Here is a 27,898-nt window from a genome sequence, read left to right as displayed (position 1 = left end):
GGGCATTGTGCTAGAAATAAGTCAATAGAGAAAGATAAATACCATATGATCTCACTTATATGGGGAATCTAAAAAAAACCCAAAGAAGAAAAAAACCAAAACATAGAAACAGAGAACAGATTGGTGGTTGCCAGAGGTCGGGGGTGAGGGTGGGCAAAATGGATGAGGTACAAACTTCCAGTTAAAAAAAAGAATCTCACCACATTAATAAAAATATATTCTTTCATTTTGATTAGTGCTGAAACCCTAACTACTTCTGAAGATAGATCAGCATCGTTTGAAATAGTCGAGTTAAAGTTACATCCCCCCTCTGCTACCACCTCCAATGCAGTATCTGATGTAGTAATGGGATCAGAAAAACTTCTAGGAGAACCTAGAAAGAACTGAGTTATTTTTCCGTAATGACTTGTTGGTGTACGAATCAAAGATCATGAATGGTAAGCCCATGCTGGCATATGACACCATTTCTTTCTCTTCGTCCTCAAACAGAGTGGACTTTTAGGAATTACACTATTTAAAGGTGTGAGAAGAATTTTGAGAGATCGTAGATTCATAGGATAATTCATAAGACAATAAAGTGAAAGTCAAGGCAGGAGAGAAATCAAACTGGAGAGAACTTTAGAGGCCATCTAGGTCAATTTGCCCCATATGGTGGAGTGCAGGTGTGTGGCACTCCTCATGGATGACCACTCAGCCTTGGCGTGGGCACCGTGTGGGACTCAGTGTGTGCCTTTACTGGGCAATGTTGATAGACATTCTTATCTTGAGTTCAGGGTCGCTGTGCCCTTATGCCTATTAGACAAAGGCCCCTCCTTTGTGCTGACTTACAAAAAGGTGCCCTTCCTTCTGGACTGATTCAGCCCAAGGTCACCTAGCATGTTGAACAGGAGTACAGGCTGGATTGAAACCTGCCTGCCCCTTTGGCCAAATGCCTTTGTGCGAGGTGACAGCTGCATGGAGAACTTCTGAGCTGAAGTTTACCTCCTTGTAATTTTTAGAGTTGATGCTATCTTTTGTAGTAATACAAAATCAACGAAATAAATGTGTCCCATCTTGCATACAAGAGTCATTAAGATATCTGAAAATAGATATCATGTCTGCCCTCGATCTCTCTTATTCATGATAGGCAATTCCATCCCTTTCAGTCAATTTTTGTATTAACAAAACTGCTAGACCTTATCATGCTCGTTATCATTAGCATGGTCAGAGACACTTCTCTGAATGCAGCCTTGATCTCTGCTAGCTCAGAGCACATGGGAGTGCCTTGTCACCAGCTAATTTTACCTCCTGTCTGGCCCTGGGCAGAAGTGTCAAAAAAGTGGGGTTTGTTGTCACTTTCTTCTTTTTTCTCCTTCTAGAATCATGTCTAACTTTTGATGCTTTTATTAAATCTCCTCTTTGAATCATTTATCTTTGGCTCTTTATGTCTCTACTTGAAGCCCTTCCTTCCTTGGAAATGCCTCTTGTTATTTCTGATCTTACCCAACAGAAAGCTAGACAATTTGATAAAACTGAGTCACAAAGATGCTAGTATGCTGAGGCATTATTTCCTTCCAATTTTACCTGAATTTTAATAAAAATCTGGATAGTAAATGTTCATGCATCATATCCAGCTAGAGAGAGAGAGAATTCTGGGTGAAAGATTCATTTTATTATCCCTTAAGTAATTGTGGATGAATATGGCCAGTCCCATTTCTAATACTAATATGTCAATTAGGGAGTTGGAACTTTATCCCTGGGGACAATGAATGGTCATCAATGGACTTTTTGTAGGGAAGCGACGTGATCAAATATGTGCTTGAGAAAAGTCATTCTGCCTCGAGTGGGATACAGGTTGGAGGGGGACTGGAGAAGAGGCTGTCATCGTATACACATTCAAGGTGTTGGTGACAAGATTTAGGGCATTGGCTTGAGGACGGCTGGGATGCTGCAGCACAATTAAAAGACAGAAACAGCTGTCTTTAGCCATGCAGTAGCTGTGGAGAGTGAAGGAGAGGGATGCTGTAGGAAGAAGGTATTTTCTTGTCTCAGGCAGGGGGGAGTGGATGATGAAACACAAAAAGAACAACGTAATTGAGAGGCAACAGAGTTGAAGCTGGAAATAACGGATTCTATTTTGAGCTTACTAAGTCTGAAGAACCTATAGGACAGGAAAGAAAATGACAACTCAGTATCTTATCTCGTTATAGAATTTTATCACCAGACCAACAAATGTTTCCTTATGTCCGATACAAATCTCTTCCGGCTTTACTTAAGCCTGTTTCCTCCTCAGCATTCAATACCAACCTCAAGACTTTACCCTCGTGCAGTCTTGTCTTCCTGAGAAAGTAATATTTAAATGGAAGGTTGGGGTGGGTGGGAGGGTCCCAGCAATAAGAACTATGTGTCCAAAGTCTTGTAAATAATAGAAACTCCCAATTTCCTATATGGAAGGGACATAGGGTGTCAATGTCATTGGAAAAGGAAGGTACATGAGAGAAAAGGCTAGTAACTTTCTTTCGAAACTGCGTTTGCCTAGCAGTTCACTCTTCATGTTGATTTGGAGTAATAAGCTCCAAAGTTGATTTGAATCTGGCTCTTTCTGAATCCAGATCCCTGGAATATCCTGTCTAAATATTTTGATTTCTTCTATATCTAACTAGTAGTCCAGATTACTTTCTTTCCTTTTCCCCTACATTATTTTTCTTTATAATCACTTATTATTACTTTATAGTGTACATTCATTTTTAAAAATTAGTGTATGTTGTCTGTCTCCAGAATATAATCTTTCTGAAGCCAAGAACTTTATTCGTTTTGTTCATTGTCCTACTATATTATGGTCAGGTTTCTTTCATCTTTTCTGACTCTTTGTTCCAGATCTGTCATTTTATTTAACTTTTACAGTGTCACTTAAAAACTTATTGTTCTAGGATAATTTGCATCAGTGTTTAGATGGTTTCCACCTGCAAGATCAAAGGAAAAAATGAACTATTTCAAAATTTTCCTAAATAAAAATAGCATTCAGCCATAACATAATTTTAAGACTAATTTTTTGTTGGATTTATAAGCTTTACCAAAGTAAGCTTTGGTATAAAAGCACACTTGATAAACTGATTCTCAGCATAAATATTTCTTCATAATAGCCTTAATTATTTTTAATGTATATATGTAAGAAATTTTATTATTTTGCTTTTTAAGGTTGCAACTACTTGCTGAGGTTATAAATGAATGATCAGCACACAGTCATTTATGATAACTTAACCTTCCAAGTTTATTAATATTAATATTTTATATTTAGTTTTCTTGTAGCTTTCTTCTGATTAGAGTTTAATAGAGAGGTTTTATTCGTGTGAATATTAACGGCATTTGAATAAACTATGGAGGATTACAGTGTAATGCTGCTGGATACAGAATGATTCTTTTAGTCACCAAGACTAATAATTTCCAACAATATCTAAAAACATTGTAGAAAAAACTGGAACCATGCTGGCACCAGGGACAGACAGGCATGAAAGATTAATGTAATCTTGCATATAATGATGCACATTCTTACACAAAAAATCCATCTGCAATGTCATGTCAGTCAGCAGAAATCTTTGATGGGTGGATACAGCTGGGCTGTCTCTTCTGGCAGAGCTGCCCTAGAAAATGCTAAATGTGGTTGGGATGCTTGGTGCCATCTGCAGTGTGCCAGTTTATCCCGTCTTCACTGGCATTTACAATACTGCATAGGGCATCATGACTGCGGAGACAGCGATAGGGAGTGACAGATTCATTTCCTCGGAGGATCTGGCTCTTGTGGGCCCGTGCCACCCTCCTTCTCAGCTTTGGGTCTGTTATCATTGGTGTTGGCTTTGCTTCATATTTTCACATCCAACTCCTCCTCTTTTTAGTCTAGCAGTTCCAGATACACATTCTTCTAGTATGTAAATCTTACACTAACCTTTCAACTAATTTATTCATGTAAGGTTGCCAAAGCAATTTAACATTGACTGTTTGATGCCAGCTAATATGCCTTATTTTCAAAATACTGCTGCTCTTGGGCTTCTGATTTAAAGGAAATGTGTCTTATTTAGGGGAAACTAAACAGACAGGCACCAAGATAAATGATCTAACTGCTGTGTGTGGGATATCCCCAAATGACTTATGTAGTTGGAACAAATATATGACCCTCTTTTACATAAAGCCATAAAACACATCAGGCAAGTAACACTTAATTCTCTTTCCCATGATTAAAATATAAATAGTCAAGAATAAATGTTCTTTTATGACCTGACCATATGTTTATCATATTATTTTGCCAAACCAAGTTAAAAAGTATAGATTTTTGTTTAAAACTTTCACTGTTTTGTGCTTTTGTTTTTTTAATAGTAACAGAATATGAAGGGCATGCTCTGTCACTCCTGAAGGAATGTGAACTACAGGGATTTGATGGGTAGGTTTGTTGTTAATCTATATGTGTCACATAGCTTATGTTATTAAATGTTTTCATTAGTTTTTTGCCACATATTTGGGACATATAATTGTTTAAAAATTGTGATTGTGTCTATGTCATTCATTCCTGTATAATAACAATTACTGATAATAATGATAATAATACGGCGTAGTCATCGACTCTTAGGATTGAGCCTAGGAAAGCAAAAGGAGAAATCTAATTATAAGCACTGGGGAATCACAGTGTACCCCATTTGCCTCTATAGTCCTTAATTTTTGGCTTTAACCATGTAAGTATCTAGAAGAGCATTAATGGAAGATATTATATTGGTCAAATGGCATAACTGTACTCTGATCCTCTTTTGCAAATTTATTGACAGTATTGATAGCTACCCCTGGTTACTTTGGCTGTGAGGGTAAACATTTTATAAAAATAAATCTATTATTTTCAGAATGAATAAAAGATGCTAATTTTAATTACCTTCTATAATTTAGTGGCTACCAAATAAGTATGTTCTTCATAATGATCTGCAATACATTGCTGGAGTGTGTAGAAATTGTTCACAGGCATGCAAACATTAGAAACAAGGCTAGTGACATAAACTTTAATACTATTTTTAGAAATTAGGCGAATCAATTTGCTATAGTGCTGGATCGATGTGTAAGACAAAAACATGTGCTTTTAGGGAAGGTTTTTTGCAAGGGTGGATTTTTCAGAATTTTAAAGGTGGCAAGTATGTGAATTATTTGTGTCACATGGTGATCAGCAGGGGTCAACAAAAGACTCACAATATCAGGAAGGGCAGTTGGGTCTTTCAACCAAAGCGAAAGGCTTTACTCTTCCCAGAGAACCATTAGAATATTTTAGGGAGGAAAGTGATGCAATCAAAATGGAGCGTTAGCAGGGTTGTTTTTCAGAAATGCTTAATACTTTTTGGTGAGATGAAATATTAGTGGATGAATAAGAAAGTTTGGAAAGTAAAACATGATTTTTCAAAAAGGAATTTAATTCAGAGGGGTAAATCTAGATGGCAATATTATATAAATATTGAGGATGAAGAGTATGAGGTAGGAGACTGCTTCAGAGCTGTATACTGAGAGCTAGACAAATTGATTAATAGGCTACATTTAGGAAATTATCTTGCAAGTATACAATTTGAGAAAAGTAGTTGGAGAAATCATGCCCACCAGCTCCTACCTGAATATGATTCATAGTCCTGAGACACAGCTTCTGAGTATATGAGACTGGCTGCATTGCAAATAAGTCTTTGCTTCAAAGCAATGTTATATAAATAACGAGAATAATGGATAGTGTAGGTATTAGATCTGGTCTTGCTCATCAACGTTATGAAGTGTTCTGCTAAACGTGATATCTATTAATATGCTCTGTTGGTAATTATACTATGGTGAGGATTAAGAACAACTTTGCAGACTGATGAAGGACTATTGCTCAAGTGCAATGTGGTAATATGTTTCTCTTTATCTGAACATACTTAGTTCTTGTTTATTTCACATGGCAGGTGTTGTTATTTTGCAGTGTGGCACTGAAAGATATATAGATCTCTTAGTTATTACCCTTTTTTTTTTTTTTTGAGGAAGATTAGTCCTGAGCTAATATCTGTCGCCAATCCTCCTCTTTTTGCTGAGGAAGATTGGCCCTGAGCTAACACCTGTGCCCATCTTCTATTTTATACATAGGATGCTGCCACAGCATGAGTGGATAAGCAGTGCGTAGGTCTGCACCAGGGATCCAAACCTGCCACCCCTGGGCTGCTGAAGTCTACCATGTGAACTTCACCTCTATACCACTGGGCCAGCCCCTTACTCATATATTTTTTAACCAAATAGTTTGGCCTATCCGTTATATGAATTGAGTTTCAGTGATTTAACTGTTTCTAAGCTCTAGCATGCTGATTTATTTAGGACATATAATAGTTTAAAATTTCTATTGAAAGTCATCTATTTCCTAAGGTCCTTTCAATAGTTCATTTATTTTCATGGGCCCAGTTTTTCCAGTAGGAGCTGATATGGTGGTTGGGATAACTATCTTAATAAAATGATAATTAAAAGTTACTTTACTTAAAATTGCATAGAGAGATATTTGAGGAGAGCAATGGAAACATCATTTCTTTAGGACTTCAAAAGAACAATTTTCTAACAAGTAGAATTGTTTGAAAATGGAATGCCCTGCATTCTTGGATTCCCTGTTCCTCAACCTGTTTGAAGAGTGGCTGTGGGAGCACATTCTGGGAAATGTATGCAAGAGACTCAAGGATAGGGTAAGGTGACCCAAAGATTCTATTGGATGAGAGAGGGCCTCACATTCCTTCAAGAACTTGAGCCTGGAGCATCTCCGCCCGACTCCAGCGGAGCTATCCACAGGGACTGATTAGGCAATCACCTAAAGGTTTTTGGACACAGACCAGAGAGGTTAAGATCCAAGAAAGATACTATGTACATTATTCAGTAAGGCAAAATGATTAAGTAAGATTTTTTAAATGTTATTTGCTAAGATTTTGGAATTTTTTAATGAGTTATGTGTGTTTCTATGAAGACACACTGTCACATATTTCTAAAGCCAACAGGAACAGTGTATCAGTACTCATGACAGCCGGTGTGCAACTCCAGTGTGTTCTAGCAAACATTCTCAGATCCACTGTGAAAACTTGTAGGAGTGTCAGTTTCCATATTGCCCCCTCCTTATACTGGGCATGAACAGGAAGTTTTGTAAAGGCAAAGGGAAGAGTAATATCAGGTGCATAGATTGAAGCAGTTAAATTTATAAGTGTGAATTCAGTTAAGCTAATCTATAGCTCTTATGCAATTATAAGTATACTAATATTTTCCTATCTTATTTCACAGCTTTTTACGTTTGAATTTGTTGAATTACACGGTTTTTCTTCTTTTGTTAGTTTCATCATTAATCAGACCCACAATAATCTAGACATTATTTGGCTAACATTGACATTTTATCAATATTTGTATTACTAAGTAAGGTTTAAAAAAAAGTATGTTTTTTCAAAAAAGAAAAAGTTTAAATAAAAAATTAAATGATACATTTAACATTTCAAAGATGATATTGGTTGATAGACAAACACCCACTTAAAAATTTTCATATTACCATATTACTTTTTATAAAAAGATATTAGCCCCTACTTGTATTTTCTAGACAGAATCATTCTACGTGGGGTCATGGCAAGGAGTTTACTTATTCTGAAAACATAAGATATACCACATGAAAAGGATTAGTTGCACTAAGGTTTATGTTTTAGGGTAACTCTTAAGTGTGTTAAACTAACTCATCATAAAAACTGGATTTTTTTTTACCTTATAGTGTCCAGACTCTTGTGATATGTTTGTATTAAGTGTATTTCCTAGGTTGAGTAACTATACCTGGAGATAATCTTAATGATATAGTAGTGATCACCATAAATAAATATGTTCCTTCCTCACTCATTCAATTTCACATTGATTCTACTAGTAAACTGATTTTCAAAATAATAAAACCCTCATAGGGCTATTTTGGTTAGGTTTCATGTATAGCAAAGGAATATAGTATATTTAATAGGGTGCAGGCTCTAAGGGCAAATGTCTTTTGTCAGGTCCTCATTCTATCACTTACTGTGGTGTGACCTTGGAAAAGCTACTTAATCTTTCTACGCCTTAGGTTCCTAATCTGTAAATTGAGAGTAGAAGTATCTATTGCATGCAGTTATCATTCAAATTAAATGAGTTAATACACAGAGAGCACTGAGAACAGTGCCTGGTGCATAGTAATTACTTGCTAAAGGTTACTTTATTTGATTGTCATCATTTGTTATAGTTTCAAAATATTTAACACAGCATGTATTATGACAAAATTTCAAAGGTTTTTGTAGCAGAGCGTGTTCATAGAAAGGCCATTTCTACTAACTCTAGCAGTGAGTTAACATGCACGACGCTATATTAACTGGATGCAGGATTCCCGGGGTCAGATGTTGTTGTACTAGATGGGAGAGTCAAGTTCTTTGGTGTTAAGTTAGTTGCTTTGTTGGCTGACTTTCTGTGCTCCTTTCAGGGACACACACCACAGCAGGTAGACAGGTATGGAGCTGGGAGTTACACTTAAGTTCATAGAATGTTTGGAAATCTGCTCATAGAGAGCTTTGAAATCATACAGATAAGGTTCAAATCAAACTTTGCTTCCCCATTTATAAATATGAGGCTAATGCCTACTTATAGAATTCTGAGGATTTAATAGAAAAGAGCCAATGTATCTGACATAAAGTTGACCCTCAGTAGGTATAACTGTTTTTCTCCGACGAGTGGCCACACTGTGAACCCTTAGAATCAATTCAGGTATAAAATAATACCCCTAGCCAAAAATGACCTGGGTCATATCCCGTATCCTGGAGTCTCTTCTAACTCGGGTAGACCTGGCTTGCCCAGGCTCTGTGCCCCCATAGGACTGAACCTCAGCGAAGTGCTGGGGCTGGAAGGCTGAGAACAAGGTAGAGGGAATTGATGGAAAAAATATCCTTAGCCTCTGGTTTCATCAACCCCTGGAATTTTTTAAACTTAGGGAACCAGTAACCCCTGCTGATTATGGCCTGTAGGCTGTTTGGTTTGGCACATAGAGTTTTTAAACATACAGTCATGTGCTGCATGATAACATTTCAGTCAATGACAGACTGCATACACAACTACAATGGTGGTCCTGTAAGATTAGTACCATATAGCCTAGGTGTATAGTAAGTTATACCATCTAGGTTTGTGTCAGTACACCCTATGATGTTTGCACAACAGTGAAATTGCCTAAGACACCTTTCTTAGAACATACCCCTGTCATTAAGTGACGCATAAGTATACTGAAGACGAGTTGCCAGGATTTACAAATTAGAAGACTCACCCCAAAATCAGGATCTGTGGCTTCTCTACAAAAATCAGAATATGTGGTCCTCTGGGCCTGCCTCCCAGAGGATGTGATGGGCTGGAGCTGAGAAGCTTTCTCCTTTAGACTGAGCATACTCTCCTGCTGGGCCCTTGTAGGCCTTAAGTTGTGACATCAGCTTTGAATGACACAAAATCATCCTCTTTTTGGGTAAATTGATATGATTTTGATACTTAAAATTATTTTGCATCTTTTAAATACAAATGATTGTGAAACAAATTTCTGGTATTGTATGTATTACTGTCATGGATTCCCACACCTACTCCCTCATAGTCTACTTATAATGAAGTCTAAAAAAGATATTAGCAGCGCTGACTAGGGTCAAAGGGTAGTAACACTAATTTTAAAAGTGCTGTGTAGCGGTAATGTCGAGGAGATGAAAACCAGTTCAGATTTGCAATTATTATATTCATATACTAATGATAATTAGCAGTTCCTTAAATTAAAGCTTCATATTTTACATGATTTTTATTGCTATTTGTCTTTTCAAGCTATGTTGAAAATTAGCAGGATTTTATCTCTTTGGTTTATGTTAATTAAATGGATTGCCCATGACTATTATTAAAATACACAAAATGAGTATAATATGCTTTTGGACATTAACAGAGCAAAATGCAGGTCAGATGTGAGTTAACAGGTTCAAATGTTTTAATGCCTCTTAACTCATTTAAAAATATTTTGTTTATGGGATGTCATCATGGTATTATAAGGTAAACTTTACCAGTGCAGTTCCAGTGTCTTCTTATCCACTGACACATACTAAAATGTTTGAGGTGTGTGAGTAATCATGCACATGAAATATATAGGATTAATATTTTGAAGCCTAGATTTCATGAATTATTACCAATTACTTTGAAGCTTTGCATTCTTTTACTTAATTTCTTGTTTTCTAGCGTCGTGTGTGTTGGTGGAGATGGATCGGCCAGTGAAGTAGCCCACGCTTTGCTTCTCAGAGCCCAGAAGGACGCTGGGGTGGAAGCAGACAGCATCCTGACTCCTGTCCAAGCACAGCTTCCACTTGGTGTAATACCAGCAGGCAAGGGAGGGGCCATGGATCTGCTAACTGGAACCTCTCCTCCTATCTATCCCTAGTTACTTCCTAACCTAGATAGTGTAACACAGAGTTAAATGCAGACTTTGATTCTGAAAGACCCAAGCTCGGCATCTCCATTAGCAAATGTGAGACTTTCAACAGTTATTTAATTTCTTTGAGCCTCATTTTTTCTAATCCATTAAAGAGAGATAACATACATAATATTCACTTCATTTCAAGGTTATTGTAGTATTAAATTAGATGGTATATGTGGAAGGTTTAATACATAGTTAAGCAATTAGTGAATGAGATTATGATTATTTTACCTTCTTAAATGAAAGTGTAATGATCACACAGTCCCAGATATGAAGTTTCAAAACAGGCCCACTCCAGGCAAGCTGTTTGCAATTCCATATTAGGTAAAATGTGGTAACTCCCATAATCAAAGTATAAACAGGTAACCTTGAGAATGCCAAAAGGATTCATTCTGACTACTGTATCTCCAGCAGCTAGAATAGAATAGAATGTGACACAGTGATGCTCAATAAAATTTGTTAAGCGAATGAATGTAGTGAAAACGTTATAGAATAAGTACCACTTAAATTAGGCCTAAAAATAGACAGGATCTGGCTTAAAAAGATTAGAATGAATTATTTTCTTGACTGCAAAAATGATAAATGTCAGGGAAAAACCCAAGAGTGTTGGGGAATAGAAAATGGGCCATTTGTTGGGTGATAATGGTGTCAAAATAGGCCCCAACCATGGTGGCTTCTGGATGCCACAAGAAGGATCTGAATTGTAGTTGACAAATAGTAGGAAGCAATCTTCTGGGAGCTGGTTCTAGGGTGATTTGTGATTAGGGGAAGGGAGCAGGAAAAAGTGGAGATCAGAGCCTGGGGGGACCCCTCTAGTAACACTGGGATCCGGAAAAGAGGAAAGCATCTTTCACAAGTTTATGATGTTATTGGTGTCGCTCCTCCCAAATTATTATTTAAACACATAATGATGAAGGAAAGTGATTATTTCTCTTCATTTACCTCTAAAGAGAAGCAGAAACAATTATTCTTTCCTATGAAAATAGAAAATAATGCACATAGTTGGAAAAAATTCAACATCCTATCCATTTGATGACCACATTCGTTTAGTATGTATTTCAGTATTTTTAGTATTGTTAATTAACAAAGAGTAAAAGATACACAAATTGCCCTTTTAAAGTACGAAGGCTTTCATCAAAACAAGAATTTAAAAGAAGAGGGATTTTCTGATATATCCTGATAACTGTATAGCACATAGAGAAAAACCTGTGATGGTCTTAAGTAGAAGAGAACAGAATAACCTCAACTCAAAAAGAAAAAAGGATGCATTTGGAGCCAGTCACTTTGACCTTTTTGTGTAGCTCTGTCTATAATGGTGGAATCTTTTCAACATTCCACTCATGCGAAGGAGATCACTGTTTCTCTTCATAAGTAGCTACACTCCTGAGATCACTCATTAACTGCTGGGCATCAAAAGTAGAAAGATAGGTGTCCCCACAGGTATGCATTTGACATAAAGAAAATAATTAGCTAGAAAAACTGGTGGTTATGCTTATCTTTGTAGAATGTAACTCTGGTTTTATGAAGGAATAGCACTGAGTTTTATCATTATTATACTTTTTAAGCATATCTCTGATTTTGAAAGTGTTTTCTATGTACAGTGGATATGTAGAAATACCAGTTGAATACTTTTTGTTTAGAAGATACAGCCTGTTGCCAAAACTCTGGTCACAGTACGGGAGTTCCAGCTTATGGATTCCATCTACTAGAAGGAGGAAGTTATGTGTGGAACATATTTAATAGGAGGACTCTATGCCTAGTCAGGGCTTTGATAGAGAATGGGAACAAGAGCCAGGCAGGAAGTTTCCAAGCTGAACACAGAAGATGGTCTGCCTTTGAAGCCATTTGCCTCCTGGAGAGAGACACCCAGAGGGACAGTGTTTAGTAAATTACTCTGCTGAGCCAACAGACTAAGCGGCTGAGTTATGGTCAGACTCAGATGGATCAGATGTGGGGAAGCCTGTATTTGAACTGCTGGCCATTAGCAATGGTGCTTGTTGCTATGGGAACTGGTGCTAAGGAACTATACAGAGAGATTGCGATTAAAGGGGTGGGGGGAGGACAGAGAAAAAAGCTGGAGAGGACATAAAAATAAAAGAGCAATCCAGTTGTTGTAAAACAAGCCTCAATCCACATACTGATGGCTGCGAACCATATATTCCTATAGAGTTCACGTAAATAAATTCATGCTTTCCAATTAATTTAAGGAGTATAAAATATTGCCAAGGGACTGTTAATTTCTATGATGTTTCAGGCAAAGAACCAAAGTGTAGGTGCAGTTTTCATGAGAATTTTAGATATGCTCGACTAGGAAGTCATTACATCACATTTATCTGTTTGGATGTGGGAGACATTAACGGCCTTATGAATATTCATGGTGTCTGGTTAATTAAGTTAATTGTTCTGCAGAAATGCTTGCACTTCCAAGGACAATTTTTTTCTTTCTTTTTTTTTGTCTCTCTAGTTTCTGCCTGGTACTTTCATCAGTCATTCTTTACATGAGCTGCTACTTCTGTCCTTACTCTTTGTATTTGGCACATGTTAGCAGGTCTGAGGAGGTGGTTGTGAGCAAAGTTGCTGGGAGCGTTAAGAAAAATAACTTTTCAGGCTAATTAAAATGTTTACCTTGAAGTAGAGCATTTATAGCTTTTGTGAGAATGCTAAAATTACCTAGTTGTTATTTATGCGAGCAGCATGTTCTCTTGGCATGTAGACATCGTTTCAGATGGATTACATTTTGTTTCAGAAAATTGTACTCTATTTTGTAGATTGTCCAAACAAAAAAATAGAGCAATCCCTAGTTTTACAATTTTACATCCACTTTCCTTATGAACTTTTCCTTTTTAATTCAGAGTGTAAAAAACCGTTCCTGAGGACTAAGTTACAGGTTAATCAGAGTAGGAGATGACTAAAGTAATTTTCTGACTTCTGGTCCTGCCTATCATCACTGCCAAGTTCTATGGAATTAAGGAAAAGTTACAAAGTTGCAAAGCCTGAGAAGACATAAAAATAAAAAAGTGATCTCTAGCATTCTAAAAGGATTTGTGCTTGGGCATGCTTAGCATGCTTCAAACTCACAGGGAATAAATGGTCTTTATTTTCTTGAGTCATGATATGTGTCATTGTCTATTGCACATGACAACATTATATTATGTCTTTTAATAGCCTTTCTAGAGGAATGCTTTTATGGCCTACTCCTAATTAACCATGGTAATGGAGGAAATGTGTTTCATGGAGGACTGGGATCCATTGATAATCCTAAATATCTCACTCTAATTATGCGGCTTCCTCCAAAACCTTTACCGTAAATCTGATTGGGAAGCAAAATAGATTGATTTGTTTCCTCTTTTTTCTCCCACCCATTTCAGATTAATTAGCAATTAGACAGCAAAAGGGCAGGGTGTAGAGGGTCAAAGGATAATTGGAAAGGCCTAGGTAATTGAGTCCTAGGTAAAGATGCACTGAGTAACAGGTTTCTGGACCACTTGTTCTCAAACCTTAGGGTGCATATGAATCACCTTGAGAACTTGCTGAAACCTGGACACCTGAGCCCAATTCCCAGGGAATCTCATTCCCTGGGTTTGAGGTAGAACCCAGAAATTTGCCTATTTTTGCAGCGGCTGGTGTGAGGAAGATTGACCCTGAGCCAACATCTGCCACCAATCTTCCTCTTTTTGCCTGAGGAAGATTGTCCCTGGGCTAATATCTGTGCCACTCCTCCTCCATTTTGCATGCGGATTGCCACCACAGCATGGCTTGATGAGTAGTGTAGCTCCGTGCCTGCGATCTGAACCTGCGAACCCCAGGCTGCTGAAGGAGAGCACTACACCACTGGGCCAGCACCAGAAATTTGTTTTTTAACAACCTCCCTGATCCTGGACCATGCATTCTAGAAGACTGCCTCTCCAAGTTACTGTACATACACGTAACCTGAAGATCTTATAAAAGGCAGACTGACTCAGTAGGTCTGGAGTGGGGCCTGAGAGTCAACATTTTAGTAAGCACCCAGGTATTGTCATTGCTGCTGGACTGTGGGCCATATTCTGAGTAACAAGGGTCGAACCCTAACTTGTCTTTTGATAAACCAGTTTACAATTAGTTAAGGTGAACTTTTCTTTGTATTGGTATTACTAGAGGTCTGGAAATCATTAATGCTTAGAAAGGTCCCTAATGATTGTTATTACGTTAATGACAGTCTTGGTTAATAATGTCTGAGTTGCTTCAGCTTCTCCATCTGAACAGCCCAAGCACAGATTACATCTAACCACACAGGAAGGTTCTTGAGTAACAAGTCCAGGGGACTAGCCTCTGCCTTGAGAGCTGTAGTACACAACACATCCATACTTTCACAGCTCTCGGCTGTTACTGGATTTCTTTCTCATATTCTTTAACTCAAGCAAAACTGTAGCTTCTTAATTTTAAACCCTTTTCACTTCCTGGGAATGGCAGGGGCTAGCTGGTATTTTCCCCTCAGGAAGCAGGGCTTTTCCCCCAAGATCTCAGAGACACATAAGTGTTCCAGGGACCTGACTTGAGAGAGCTCTTTCCTTCTGGAGGTTGGTGGGAAAAATTCATGTGGGTCTTAAATTATGCAAATGATTATAAAAAATCAGAAATCCATAATGTCTCAGATTTTCATACCATCACAAATACCCATTAAATTAAAAATTTTCTTCATCTAGGATGCTATTTGTTGGATAATAGAGGGAAATACCCATTTCGATGAGAGCTTATCTCTAAGATTCATTAAATGTGTTTAAAGCATGTCTTTTGTACTTTATGGTGATTCTGTACATTTTCTTGGCTGTTATTTGGATTTTTATTATTTGCTTATGTATTTGTCTCTGCTCACCAGAGACACCATTCTGTTGGTGCTCATTTTGATATAGAAGTTAGAAGCCCATTCATTAAAGTGGGATGGAGTAGATTTTGATATAGCTAATATTTCCTGGGAGACAATAGACTTTCATGATGGAAAAACCTGTGAGCAAATAGATACTATAAAATATTTTCTGACTTTTGAGTTGTTTGAAGATTAAATAGTAATTTAACAACTGTTTGATGTGCATCTGTGCTGTGAATGAAAACTTATAAACTTCCATTAATTTTACATCTAAACATTATATAGTGACATCTGTATAAAATAAGGGCAAATGGTTAGTTTAAAATGTATGCTAGGGGGCCGGCCCGGTGGTGAAGTGGTTAAGTTGGCACATCCCGCTTTGACGGCCCGGGGTTCACCAGTTCGGATCCCGGGTGTGGACATGGCACCGCTTGGCAAAAGCCATGCTGTAGTTGGCGTCCCACATATAAAGTAGAGGAAGATGGGCATGGATGTTAGCTCAGGGCCAGTCTCCCTCAGCAAAAAAGAGGAGAACTGGCAGTAGTTAGCTCAGGGCTAATCTTATTCTTCTTCTTCAAAAAAAGTATTCTCCATTGATTGTACATGTTTTAAAATTGATTTGGCAGGCTCCACTAACGTATTGGCACATTCTCTTCATGGAGTCCCTCACGTGGTAACTGCAACTTTGCACATTATAATGGGTAAGAAGTCTTTCAAAGAAGTCCATGTTTTATAAGGAAGTTTTTATTTACATAAGGAAGGCTATTTTAGTTTTGTTAGACTTGTCTAAGGAAAGAGAGGTTCTTTATCTCTCAAAGCAGACAAACGTTTGACTAAAAAACAAAAGTCAATCTTCACAATTTTGACTGCTGTCTTTTCAGAATACAAGTGCTATAACGAGCAGTAAACTAAGTTTTACTATAATCTTGCAGTAAAAGAAAGTATTGTAATGATGTTCAAGATCACAATTTTATAACCGGGTCAAGAAAACCCTCACACGCCATTTGAGTGTATCAGCTACTGTTGTTTGACTGCACCAAGACTTCAGGGCTGGGATTATGTTGTTAAAAGAAAAATGCAAGGAAACATCTTCCAGCCAGTTCACATCCACTAGACCTTTGATTATCCCAATTGGTGGAAAGCACGTAAGCTCAGATAAATGCAACGCAAAACTACTGTTAAATCTGAGTTTAGTGTGCACTTGTACGTCAACTTCACTTCCTTAACCATATTTACTATGAAATAGAAATGAATGGCAAAATTTTCTACTTTGTGTTTCTTCCCTGAGTACCTGAAAATGTTACAAACAGCAATTGCAGCAGTTGTGGGTAAAAAGAGATGAGAAGAAAGCAAGGATATTCATTGTGGTATAAAGTAGTTTAAGCTCTTCTATAAGTAAATATGATCTATGTTTGCCATTTTGATGACTGGCCCTACTTCACACACTGATTGACTAATAGTCAATATAATATTCAAGGGCATGTACAACCGGTCGATGTCTGCAGCTTCAGCACCATTGGCAAGCTTCTTCGCTTTGGGTTCTCAGCCATGTTTGGCTTTGGTGGAAGAACTTTGGCTCTGGCAGAAAAGCATCGATGGATGTCCCCTAACCAGCGAAGGGATTTTGCTGTAATTAAGGCATTGGCAAAACTTAAGTAAGTCTTTTTTTCTTAAACCAAATATTTTGTATCCCAGAGTCAATGACTGTCAGTAACAAGTTTCATTATATTTTAGGCCAGAGGACTGTGAAATATCATTTTTGCCATTTAAAAGCTCTCAGGATTTACAAGAAAGGTAGGTTAAAAGCTCAAAGTAATATAGATGTCTTTATCTTTCTTTAAAGCATAAAACAGTTTGATATAAACAACTTATTAGACTTAAGATCTTTGTTTTTCTAACGTACTAGTGAAGAATATAGAATTGTGGAGTCCTACAGATTCTAGTGGGCCATGTAATTTGGCTTATGTCTTCAGAAACAACCATTCTCTCCATCCATCCATCCACCCATTCTGCAACAGCTGTGTATTGAGTGCCTCCTATATGCCAAGCACTTTGGATACAAAAATAAGCCAAGAAACTAACAAACAAACAAAATCCATAGTTTCTGCCCTCATGAGAATTTCAGTCTGGTGTGGAATACAAATATTAATCAAAGCCACACAAAGGAAGTGCTCCAATCTTTAAAAAAATTGAAAAGCATTGTTATTGATGATACTACCTTTAAATGAAGCAACACCATAAACGCAATAATGGGATTGTTCGCATATTTTCACTTAGTATCTAATTAATCTAAGAAAATACTTAGTAGATGTAATGTTGGGTTCTCTCATTTTCTCATATTTAATAGATGCTCTTCTTTATGTGAAGTTTTTTTGTTTCTTTGTTTTGTTTTCTTACTTTTAGGAGGGCACAGGAATCTCCCAAATCTGGTGAGTCTAAAAGTACCTCCTTGGGAACTGAGCCAGGCTCTGTTTATGTTTTGCTCCTGTGAGGGAAAGTAACCGATCACTTCCATTACCTTTAGACTGTAATGAACAGTGGCAAATGATCCAGGGTCAGTTCTTGAATATCAGCATTATGGCAATTCCTTGCCTGTGTTCAGTGGCACCTAGAGGCTTGGCACCTAATACCAGGTTAGTAAGCGTTTTTATTGAATCATTGATACTTTTCTATAAGCCACAATTTTCTTTCAGAATACCCCCTTAACACTTGGCTGCCTAGAATATTAAGAGATTTTCTCTTAGACTCTGTAATATTAGAGATTTTAAGGGATTTGTCACCAGAGTAGGTTGAGAACAATTGTTAAACTGGAAAAATTATCAGACAAGCATTCTGATTTTTTAATATCACTGAGGCTAAAATAATATTCCTTGGGTTTTATTGACATGATGTTATTGTGTATTTGGGGCCTACTTTGCTTGCTTTATTTATTTATGTTTATTTACCAGTTATTGAGAATGTTGTATTTAGTTCTGGTATTTCTTATGAATGTCTCTGCTTTCCAATTTTCATGCAGACATAAATATCCTTAGCATGAAAAGCATGTATATGGCTATATATGATACTTTTAGTCAAAGGAAAGATTTCAGTTATATTTACTGTGAAAAATGGTACATATGAATCTACTGCCTACAATTTCATGAGAACTTTATGTATTGTTTTATCCATACCATAGAGATATCCCATCTTTTGCACATTCTTTTCAAGCAACTGTCCATTATTGGTCTGAAAATATTTCTCTCCCACTCCTGTAGAACATAGAAGAAAGGATCATGAGTGTTGTGTAATACAGTTAAATCTAGATTTTCCCCAGAAGTGGAATAAAAGGATAACTTGTGTACTTTGGCTATTTATAACTTCATTTTAACGATCAGTTTTAACTCCTCTGGAAAATATTTAACCAGAATGATTAACAGCTAGTAAAAGGGACTGATTTTAAACTTTTCCCTTGGCAATCGATATGAAGGTACTAAACAGGGAAATACTCAAAGTTAGAGAAGCGAAAGAGAAACTACAAATTTTTCTATTAAAAATCTGGATGTCATGGTCCTCATTAATTATCCATAGTGCTGAAACTTGAAAGGAGTGTTTTGAAACTTGCGTGGTTTAGAAATTGAGCCTGATTGTGTCCTCCTTAGACCCTCACAAATCCTAGACAGCTGGTGCCTCCCTAACGTCCTTTCCATCACTGAAAGTAAAGACCTGGCCAGCCCACCACAGCTATGTTCTCCAAGACTCGAGACGATGTTTCTCTAACCCTACTCCATCCCCAACTCTCGTGTTTGCTCAAGGGCCTTCATCAGAGCCAGCCTACTCTTCTGGGAGCACTGACTCATGCTTCCTTCAAAGCTGCTTCATACATTTTTTCAGCTTGCCTTGAATTCCACTGCTTACACACCAGGTTTAATCAGTGAATTTATGAGAGAAGGACTAGTTAGGGACTTCTTCTGTGGATTATAATCACGCATGCCATTTTTGCAAAGGCCTTTACACCAAGCCTCAGCTGACCAGAGATATTCAGAGATTTATCTTCTGAATGATTCAGGACAACTGCACGGGAGTTTCAAATTTCAGCTTCCTTTATTTTTTCACAATAAAGTATAGTTTACTTCAATATACCTCAGCGCAAATTGCTGATAGAAACTAATATTCTTATATTCCGAGTTTTCTAAGATTAAATGCATTAATCTGTGTGAAACATTTAGAACAGTGCCAGGCGCATCAGGTGTGTTTCAATTACTGATGCGTATTGAAAAGTAGACATACAAAATGCTTTTTATGTTTCTGAGTAAGAATAAAGGATACACAAAGCACTACTCTGAACATTTTGTACCATTTACTTCCAGTTGGGAAGAGGTGGCATGATGGGTAAAAGGAGCATTGGACCCTAGGAATTAAGAGCTCTGGTCCAAGTGAGCATTTTGGTTTTCTCCATGTGCTTTTGAACAAATCACTTAAATGTAGGGTCTTCTTTTCTTTCTACATAGACTGAGTGAATGACGGCATCATCTCCAAGGTGCCTTTGAGCTCTAACCTGAGCTTCCATAAGATTTAAAGAGCTCTTCTTTACATCGTTATTGTTATTCTTGGAATAACTTTATATTTGCACTGAAAGCAAGCTAGAAGTCACTTATACGTATTTCTGCAAACTATCTTCTAAAACTAGATGCATGCGAGAGAAGCTTTTTTGGCACTAAATCACACCTCTAAATTTATAGTCTTTTCTATTGAACTGAACAGTTGTGCACAATTAGAATGCTTGGTCATTTAACTGAAGCTGTGTGGCAGCATTTGTTCATTCCCTTTCATCCTTCCAAGGGCCACTTTGGTTTATTTGGTTTCCTATGTCCCTTAGACTTGCCCATAAATAAATATTTAGGTCACACTTTAGATTTTAGAAAGTGTTAAACTAGTTGTTAATACCATTTTTATTTGTTATTTACAATACATCTTTAAAAAAACATATGGTTTCACATTTAGAATCCCTAAGCAAATACATTGGATTTTAAATTATGTCTTGATATGTGAATAGGATGCATGATGGTTTGTTTTTTAAACAGCCCTTAATGTATGAGCTTACTGAGAAGGAAGCCAGTTGTTTAATAAAAACTTATTTGAAAGCTGTATCATTTACAAAACAGCACAGCAAAGACATGATTTGAGAATTTTAGGTAAATTTAATGTGATGACGATTTATCTGTCTTGCCTAAAACTCCTGGTAAGCATATTTGTTAGAAGGAATTATATACTGGTAATTTCTTATGCAATCTCTTAATAAACATTTTAATGTCAAATACAAATATTTAATTTCAGATTAAATAATGGAAGTATGGCTCTTATTATTGCACGAAACACTTCTCGACCAGAATTTATAAAACACCTGAAAAGATATGCCAGTCTTAAAAATCAGGTATAGTAAATTATTTTTGTTACTTATGTGCAAAGCTATTAATCATGGAGAGAGAGAGGCTGGAAGAGTTGACACCAAGTCCTGCCTCGAAAGAAGACTTTATTTCCTTCTGAATACATTAATCTTTTTTTTTAAATTTGTGTTTTCTCCAGATTTTGAAAAGTATCCATCAGTATTAATGTCGATTGGCCTTTTCTGAGCTATGGGTTGGTGGTTATATACATTCTGTGCATGTATGTGCAAAGAGAAAATAGAAAATGTAGTGTTACATTGAAATGTGAAGAAAATGAAGGATAAAATTACATACTTGACTGTTCTTCAGAATGAAAAGTAGTGAAATCTGAGATATTTAGCCTTCTTGATTTTATGGCATCAGACTTTCTCTAACGTTATGAGCTTTAGATTTCCTACCATTTGTTTACAGATCTGCCTATCATCACTGATGGAAATAGAATTGCAGATATACATTTAAAAATATGCCACTTTTAAACAGACATTTTATTCCAAACTAGAATGTGTGGTGAAGTTTGTGGAGATAAATGGAGAGATAAAATATTTCTACTTAGATTTGTTTTAAAGAGCAGCAGTAACTATTATTATAAGCCATATTCTTTTGGCAGATATTTTGACACAGTTATTAGGAAACTGATCCTGGAAATATGTGAATTTCTGAAATTGCGAGTCTTGAAGTGCATAGCATGGTTGTAAAACTCTAAAGTCTCACGCCTTAAAGGTATAAAATTGTGCTTTGATGTAGTTGGGAGAGGCCAGATGGGAGGAGGAGGAGAGTCCATCCAGCCAGTGACTAGCTGCTGGTCTTGCTTACGTAGTTCATGGGCGGTCCTCATGAAGTTTCAGTTCTCTTCTGCATAGTACATGATTTGATCAATGTGTATTGAGCAAGCGACTTAAGTGTTTTGGAAATTATAACATAAAAATTAGAAAGAGTCCCACTTTCCTTAAATATAAATGTCTAAGGAGACAAAGTAGACAAAAGCATATATAAAGTAGGTTGTAAGCCTAAGTAATAACTTTATGTATGTGTGTTTTGGGAAATAATAGCGCTTTGTTGATTTTTTAAAGGAATGTATGCCTTTTTCAGTTTAAAACTGCAGTTTTAAACATTAAAACCAACTTTATTACTTAACCCAAAGCAGTACATGTTCATCGTTTTCCTAAGTCAGAAAATAGAAACCGGAAAACAATATAAAAAGCATGCAAAATTCCATATCCCAAGAGATAATTGGTGTCATTACTTTGGTATAAATTTTCCCTAGTCATTTTCTATTAAATGAGAACTTAAGTGAATATTAACCTTAAGATTCTTACTTTGGGAAGTTCTACACTTATTTTAGGGAGTCATCTATTGTACAAATTATTTATGGGAGGTCTCTTTTGGAAATGCCTAAGGGGCAAATTTCTGAGGCAATTTTGGTAGACATCCTCTTTTCAATATGAAAATAGCTTTCTTCTGATTTTAAAAGTAGTAGTTGCTTACTATAAAATAAAGACGAATATAATTCTATATGTACAGGAAAATAATTGTTTTTAAAAAATGAGATCATGCTACATAAGATATAACCTATTTTTCCCATTATTCTACCAGTCTTGCTCTTTTTCAGTAATTTCATTGGGATCATAGTGGTTTATAATATTGTGTAATTTGGGGCATACATTATTGTTTATCAATTTCTGAATAGACTTCATCATGCTCATCCCAAGTAGTCTAATTTTTGTCCGTCACCGTACATATGTGCCCCTTTACCCCTTTTGCCCACTTCCAGCCCCATTCCCTTCTGGTAACCACTAATCTGTTCTCTTTATCCATGTATTTGTTTATCTTTCACGTATGAGTGAAATCATGCAGTATTTGTTTTTCTCTGTCTGGCTTATTTTGCTTAACATCATGCCCTCAAGGACCATCCATGTTGTTGCAAATGAGAGAATTTTGTCTTTTTTTATGGCTGAGTAATATTCTATTGTATATATATATATGACAACTTTTCATATCTTGCTTTTGATGCAAGAAATTATTGCCTCTGTGTGTGTATGTGGGTGTGTGCTTCATTAGGCTTAATTCTGACTGATTTAGCTCTTTCTAAAAATTAAAGTCCATGATATTGCTCTGTAATTTCTTGCAAAGAGATTCTAAAATGCTTTGCATAATGGTAGCTATTAAGAATAATTAGATTGATTCCCAAAGTGACTACTTTCAAGCAATGTTAATTTGGTACATTTGTTGAAAAATTATAGACACACATACACACACGTGTGTGTGTGTGTGTGTGTGTAGACTCTTTCCTTCATGGTGATATTTTCAATAATGTAAATTAATATAAGTTATGTAATATTATAAGGACCAGAAAATTGTAAGATTATATAATCTACTTATAATTGGTAGTAGTTCTGGTATCCAGGAAGGAAAATGTAGCACTTCAGCCTAAGGAGAGCAACAATCTAGGTCTCGAACCATCGTTACCAGGTTGAACTGAATGTTCATATGTATTACAGTTGTAGGATATATTGAAAACCATCTTTTGTGGGGTGACTCATCTTGCCCTTCCCATCTGTCTGTAAAACTGATAGAAGGTAAAAATTACCCTTCAAGTTCTTTCAACTCCATCCTTTAGCTGGCCTCCATTTTCACTGTCCATACTTTTCTACATTCACTTTGACCATGATTTTTGGTAGGGAGTTTAAAACCCTTAAATGTTAGTCCTTCCCCAAGGATTTGTGTGCAGCCCTCCTGTCTTCTCACGAGACCTTCTCCTGGGTGATCTCAGTGCCCCCGTTGTCTGAACCACTGTTTGAGCTTTGTACACTTCTGTCTTTTCTGCTGGTCTGCAGGACCACTGTATGTTCCTGTGTACAGAGAAGGTTATAAAACTCACAGGCATTGAGTCCAGCACGTCCATGGCTGACCTTATCATCTTTTCCCCTAAAGGTGCTCCTTCCATGTTTCCCTACCCGGGTCAATGGCACAACTCTCTACCCTTCCTGGAGAACTCTGGATTCTTCTCTCTCCTTCATTCCTCACAACTCATCCTCTAAGCAGTTCTATTTGTTCTCTTCTTAAATGTTTTTAAAATTTACCCCTCACCTTAATTCAAATCTTAATCTCTTCTTGCTTGCGATAGTCTCCTGGTCTTCCTTTTCTCTGGTCTTGTCTTCCATACTTCCTTCTAGAGGGCTTTTTCTAAAACAGACATCTGATTTCTCTTCAGCTGAATTCTTCAGTGTCTTTCTCATTGCTGTTAGGGTAGCGTCTGATTCCTCAGCATGAAATACACGGCCCTTTGTTTTCTGGCCCTTGCTGTGTCACAGCCTCTCCTCTTGCCATCCTCTACCAGATTTCTGGTGTTTTTGTCACTGTATTAGTTTTCTAGGCCTGCCATAACAAATACCACAGACTGGGTTCTTTAAACACAGAAATTTGTTTTTTCGCAATTATGAAGGCTAGAAGTCCAAGGCGTTGGAAGGTTTAGTTTCTCCTGACGTCTCTCTCCTTCGCTTGCAGATGGCTGCCTTCTGGCTGTGCCCTCATATGGTTTTTCCTCTGTGCATGTGCATCCCTGGTATCTTTCTGTGTGTCCCTGTTTCCTCTTCTTATAAAGATACCAGTCGTATTGGATTCGGACGCACCCTAAAGACCCTATTTTAACTTAATCACCTCTTAAAGACTTTATCTCGTAATATGCTTATCTTCTGAGGTACTGGAGGTTAGGACTTTAACACATGAAAATCTTTCGGGGGGCTGTGCAATTCAGACTATCCATCATATGTCTATTTTAAAAAGTTAAGTTCAAGCATTTATATATTCTGTAAAATAAATGCCAAAAATACCAGTATGGCAATTAGTATCACAGTATGCTGAATTTTTCCATAGTTGCTTGACTATAACATATCTCTGTACTTTTGCAAATGTAGTTTTTTCCCTCTAGAACTTCTTCCCTTCTCTTCCAGGTTCTCTTCTGTGTTCTTTAAGACTCAGCTCAAATGGGAAGCTCACCCAAACTCCTGAGCCTCTTTGCCTCTTCTCCTTTCTCTCATTTAACTCTCTGCTTACGCCACCATGGTACTTAGATGTATTACAATTGTAACTGTTTACGTCTCTTCCTCATGCCCCAAACACACTCTCACACATGACATTAGGCTCTTGGATCACTAAGTCCCATCTAACGATGTCTGTGGCTTCAAAGGTAATAAATTTTCATGGATGGATAGATTTCATTTCATGATGTATGCACATGAAAACTCATGACTTAATAGCCTTACTGGTGGTAGCCATCCATTTTTGGCATTCCTTGGCTTGTAGCTGCATCTCTCCAGTCTCTCTTTAATCACATGGCTCTCTACCTGTGTGTGTCTGTCCTCACATGGCATTCTCCTCTCTTATAAGGACACCACTTATATTGGGTTAGGGCCCACCCTAATGACTTCATCTTAACTTAATTACCTCTGTAAAGACCCTATTTCCAAAGAAAGTGACATTCACAGGGACTAGGAGTTAGGACTTTTGATATCTTAATGGGGGACACAATTTAAGCTGTAATAGCTAGTTATCAGTGACCCATTTAAAACACATTATTTTACAATAAATGATTATATAGAAACTTTTTGCAGGTGCACAGTATGGAAGATGCCCCGAGGCTTGACACCTGAGATGGGGAGTCTAATGCAGTGACTGTTAAGCACTTTCACAGGGAGCTGCTTGGGGCCTTCTAACTCTGTATCTAATTCTCTATCAGAACAGCTGATGCCACTGTGTCCCCCCAGCATGATCCACTGAGGAACCCAGTGTATTATACAGTGTAAACTGTAAAATCTGTGCACCTCAGTTTCCACATAGGTAAAATAAGAATGTTGGGGAAAATAGTTTTCTGTCAGCTTTTAAAATTCTGTGCTTCATTGAGTTTTATATGTGGAAGAAGGGGGAAAACATATAGATAATATGTTAGGAATAAACCTCATGCCGTTTATCTGAAAACTGAAATAAATGAGTAGTTATTGTGCATTTCTACTAAAAGGTTATTTGGCTCTCTCTTCTTAGTTGTTACAGAGAATACATTTTTCTTTAATTTTTTTAATTTTTTTTTTTTGGTGAGAAAGACTGGCCCTGAGCTAATATCTGTTGCCAATCTTCCTCTTTTTGCTTAAGGACGATTTTCCCTGAGCTAACATCTGTGCCAGTCTTCCTCTATTTTGTATGTGGAATGCCACCACAGCATAGCTTGATGTGCATCCATACCTAGGATCCAAACCTGCAAACATCAGGGCACTGGATCAGAGTGCGCAAACTGAACCACTATGCCAGCCCCACGGAATACATATTTTTTCACTATAGTTTTCTTAGGCAAATAAGAAAAATTGAAATCTGAAGGTTACTTTGTAACATTCTAGAGTGGTCAGTAAGTCAATACAACCATCTTGCAACTTGTGTCCATCTTTAAAGTGGAGATGAGGCAGGCAGACACCTATGAAAATCACTTTTGCTTGACTTTTTCTTTTTACCTTCCTAAGTTTAGAGCCAGGTTCTTCCTAATTAAATTCCAAGTGTGAAACTTACACTAGATTTTGCTTTACATCAGCTAAACTAGTTGACATGTTAATAATCAAATCAGTGGATTATAGAAATCTTCTGTATCAACAGACCAGTATTAAAGATTCAGTCTTTAGTTGGAAATTCTATGATCTCATTATTGTATGCAATTTCATAGACACATACTATTTGTCACAAGACAAGTTTGCCAGCTATTAGATCTAAGTGAGCTGGGAAAGCTTCAGAAAAGGGGTTCCTTCCAAAGAAAGTAGGGATTCCTGGTCATAGAATTTCACAGCTATGAAAACTTTAGCATGCATGTTGATATTTACTTGCAAGAGGTAGCACAGTGAACTTTCTTTTTTTTCTTTTTTAAAGATTGGCACCTGAGCTAACAACTGTTGCCAATCTTTTTTTTTTTTTTTTTCTGCTTTATCTCCCCAAATCCCCCTAGTACGTAGTTGTATATCTTAGTTGCAGGTCCTTCTAGTTGTAGCATGTGGGACACCGCCTCAACATGGCCTGATGAGCGGTGCCATGTCCGTGCCCAGGATCCGAACCAGCAAAACCCTGGGCCGCCAAAGCGGAGCATGCAAATTTACCCACTCAGCCATGGGGCAGGCCCCACAGTGAACTTTCTTAATTTGCATTAGCAGTTAGGGATAAGGCAAGGACCATGATGATTTGCATTTGTTTTATTTAGTTCAATTTTCCATTCATTGAGACTTACACTGTTGAAGAAGTAAAAGTTCACCCGAGGAATAATACCAGTGCACATAATCCAGAGGAGGAGGAGCGACCGCATGAAACTGCTTCAGAAAACAGTTTTCCTTGGAATGTAGATGGCGATTTAATGGAAGTTGCATCAGAGGTCCATGTTAGGTAAGTCTAATTGTTTCATCACCTTGTGTCCAATAGACAATAGACGCAGAAAACTAATAGTATAGTGGAAGCTTTCTTCCCATAACTAGCAAGGCAGGCAGTTGGCTAATTTTTAAAAAATTAGTAAATCCAGGAAGCTTAAAAAGATATACGTACAATTTTAATAAATAAAAAAGTATAACTTTACATTTGTTCACTAACTGTTATGTAGAACCAAGGCATTGTCTTTGGTTATGAGTCTCCACATCGGCATTCTGAATTATCATTCTTCATAAACTACACAGATAACGCATGTCTACAATTTCCACTTTGGATTTTTAAAACTGGATCAAGATCTTAAACCTTGTGAAGCCGTCTTAGTAGCTGATTGTTACAATTTAATTTCCCGTCTTTTACAATATCCTTTCACCCAAAGCTAGTACATAACGCTTGTGTTCAGCAGTCTGCTTTTATTGTCCTTCTAAAGCATTCAACTTTCTTTACATAGGAGCAATTTTACATATTTAATTAAGTTACATCAGCAACAGGTGGTCTAGCCATTAAGATTCAACACTGTCATGACTGTGGCCCAGGCTTTTTCTCGGTCAGGGAACTATACCACCTGTCTGTTGGGTGTCATACTATGGTGGCTGCGTGTTGCTGGAATGCTGAAAGCCATGCCACTGGTATTTCAAATACCAGCAGTGTCACCCACGGTGGACAGTTTTCAGCGGAGCTTCTAGACTAGACAGACTAGGAATAAGGACCTGGCCA

At 37.2% G+C, this 27,898-nt stretch overlaps 1 protein-coding gene across 1 annotated transcript in view; it reads left to right on the top strand.

The window, feature by feature from the left end:
- The window catches only part of CERKL (ceramide kinase like), a 112,532-nt gene that overhangs the window by 81,899 nt on the left and 2,735 nt on the right, over positions 1-27,898 (top strand). Inside the window, exons 4-12 of the mRNA XM_023622142.2 lie at positions 4,351-4,414; positions 10,237-10,379; positions 15,941-16,015; positions 16,792-16,969; positions 17,049-17,108; positions 17,718-17,743; positions 17,839-17,947; positions 20,628-20,724; positions 26,967-27,145. Coding sequence (XP_023477910.1) covers positions 4,351-4,414; positions 10,237-10,379; positions 15,941-16,015; positions 16,792-16,969; positions 17,049-17,108; positions 17,718-17,743; positions 17,839-17,947; positions 20,628-20,724; positions 26,967-27,145 — 931 coding nt within the window. The remainder of the gene's footprint in view (positions 1-4,350; positions 4,415-10,236; positions 10,380-15,940; positions 16,016-16,791; positions 16,970-17,048; positions 17,109-17,717; positions 17,744-17,838; positions 17,948-20,627; positions 20,725-26,966; positions 27,146-27,898) is intronic.

Source organism: Equus caballus, chromosome 18 (genome assembly GCF_041296265.1).
Source record: "Equus caballus isolate H_3958 breed thoroughbred chromosome 18, TB-T2T, whole genome shotgun sequence".
NCBI lineage: Eukaryota > Metazoa > Chordata > Mammalia > Perissodactyla > Equidae > Equus > Equus caballus.
This window is presented reverse-complemented; position numbering and strand designations above follow the sequence as displayed.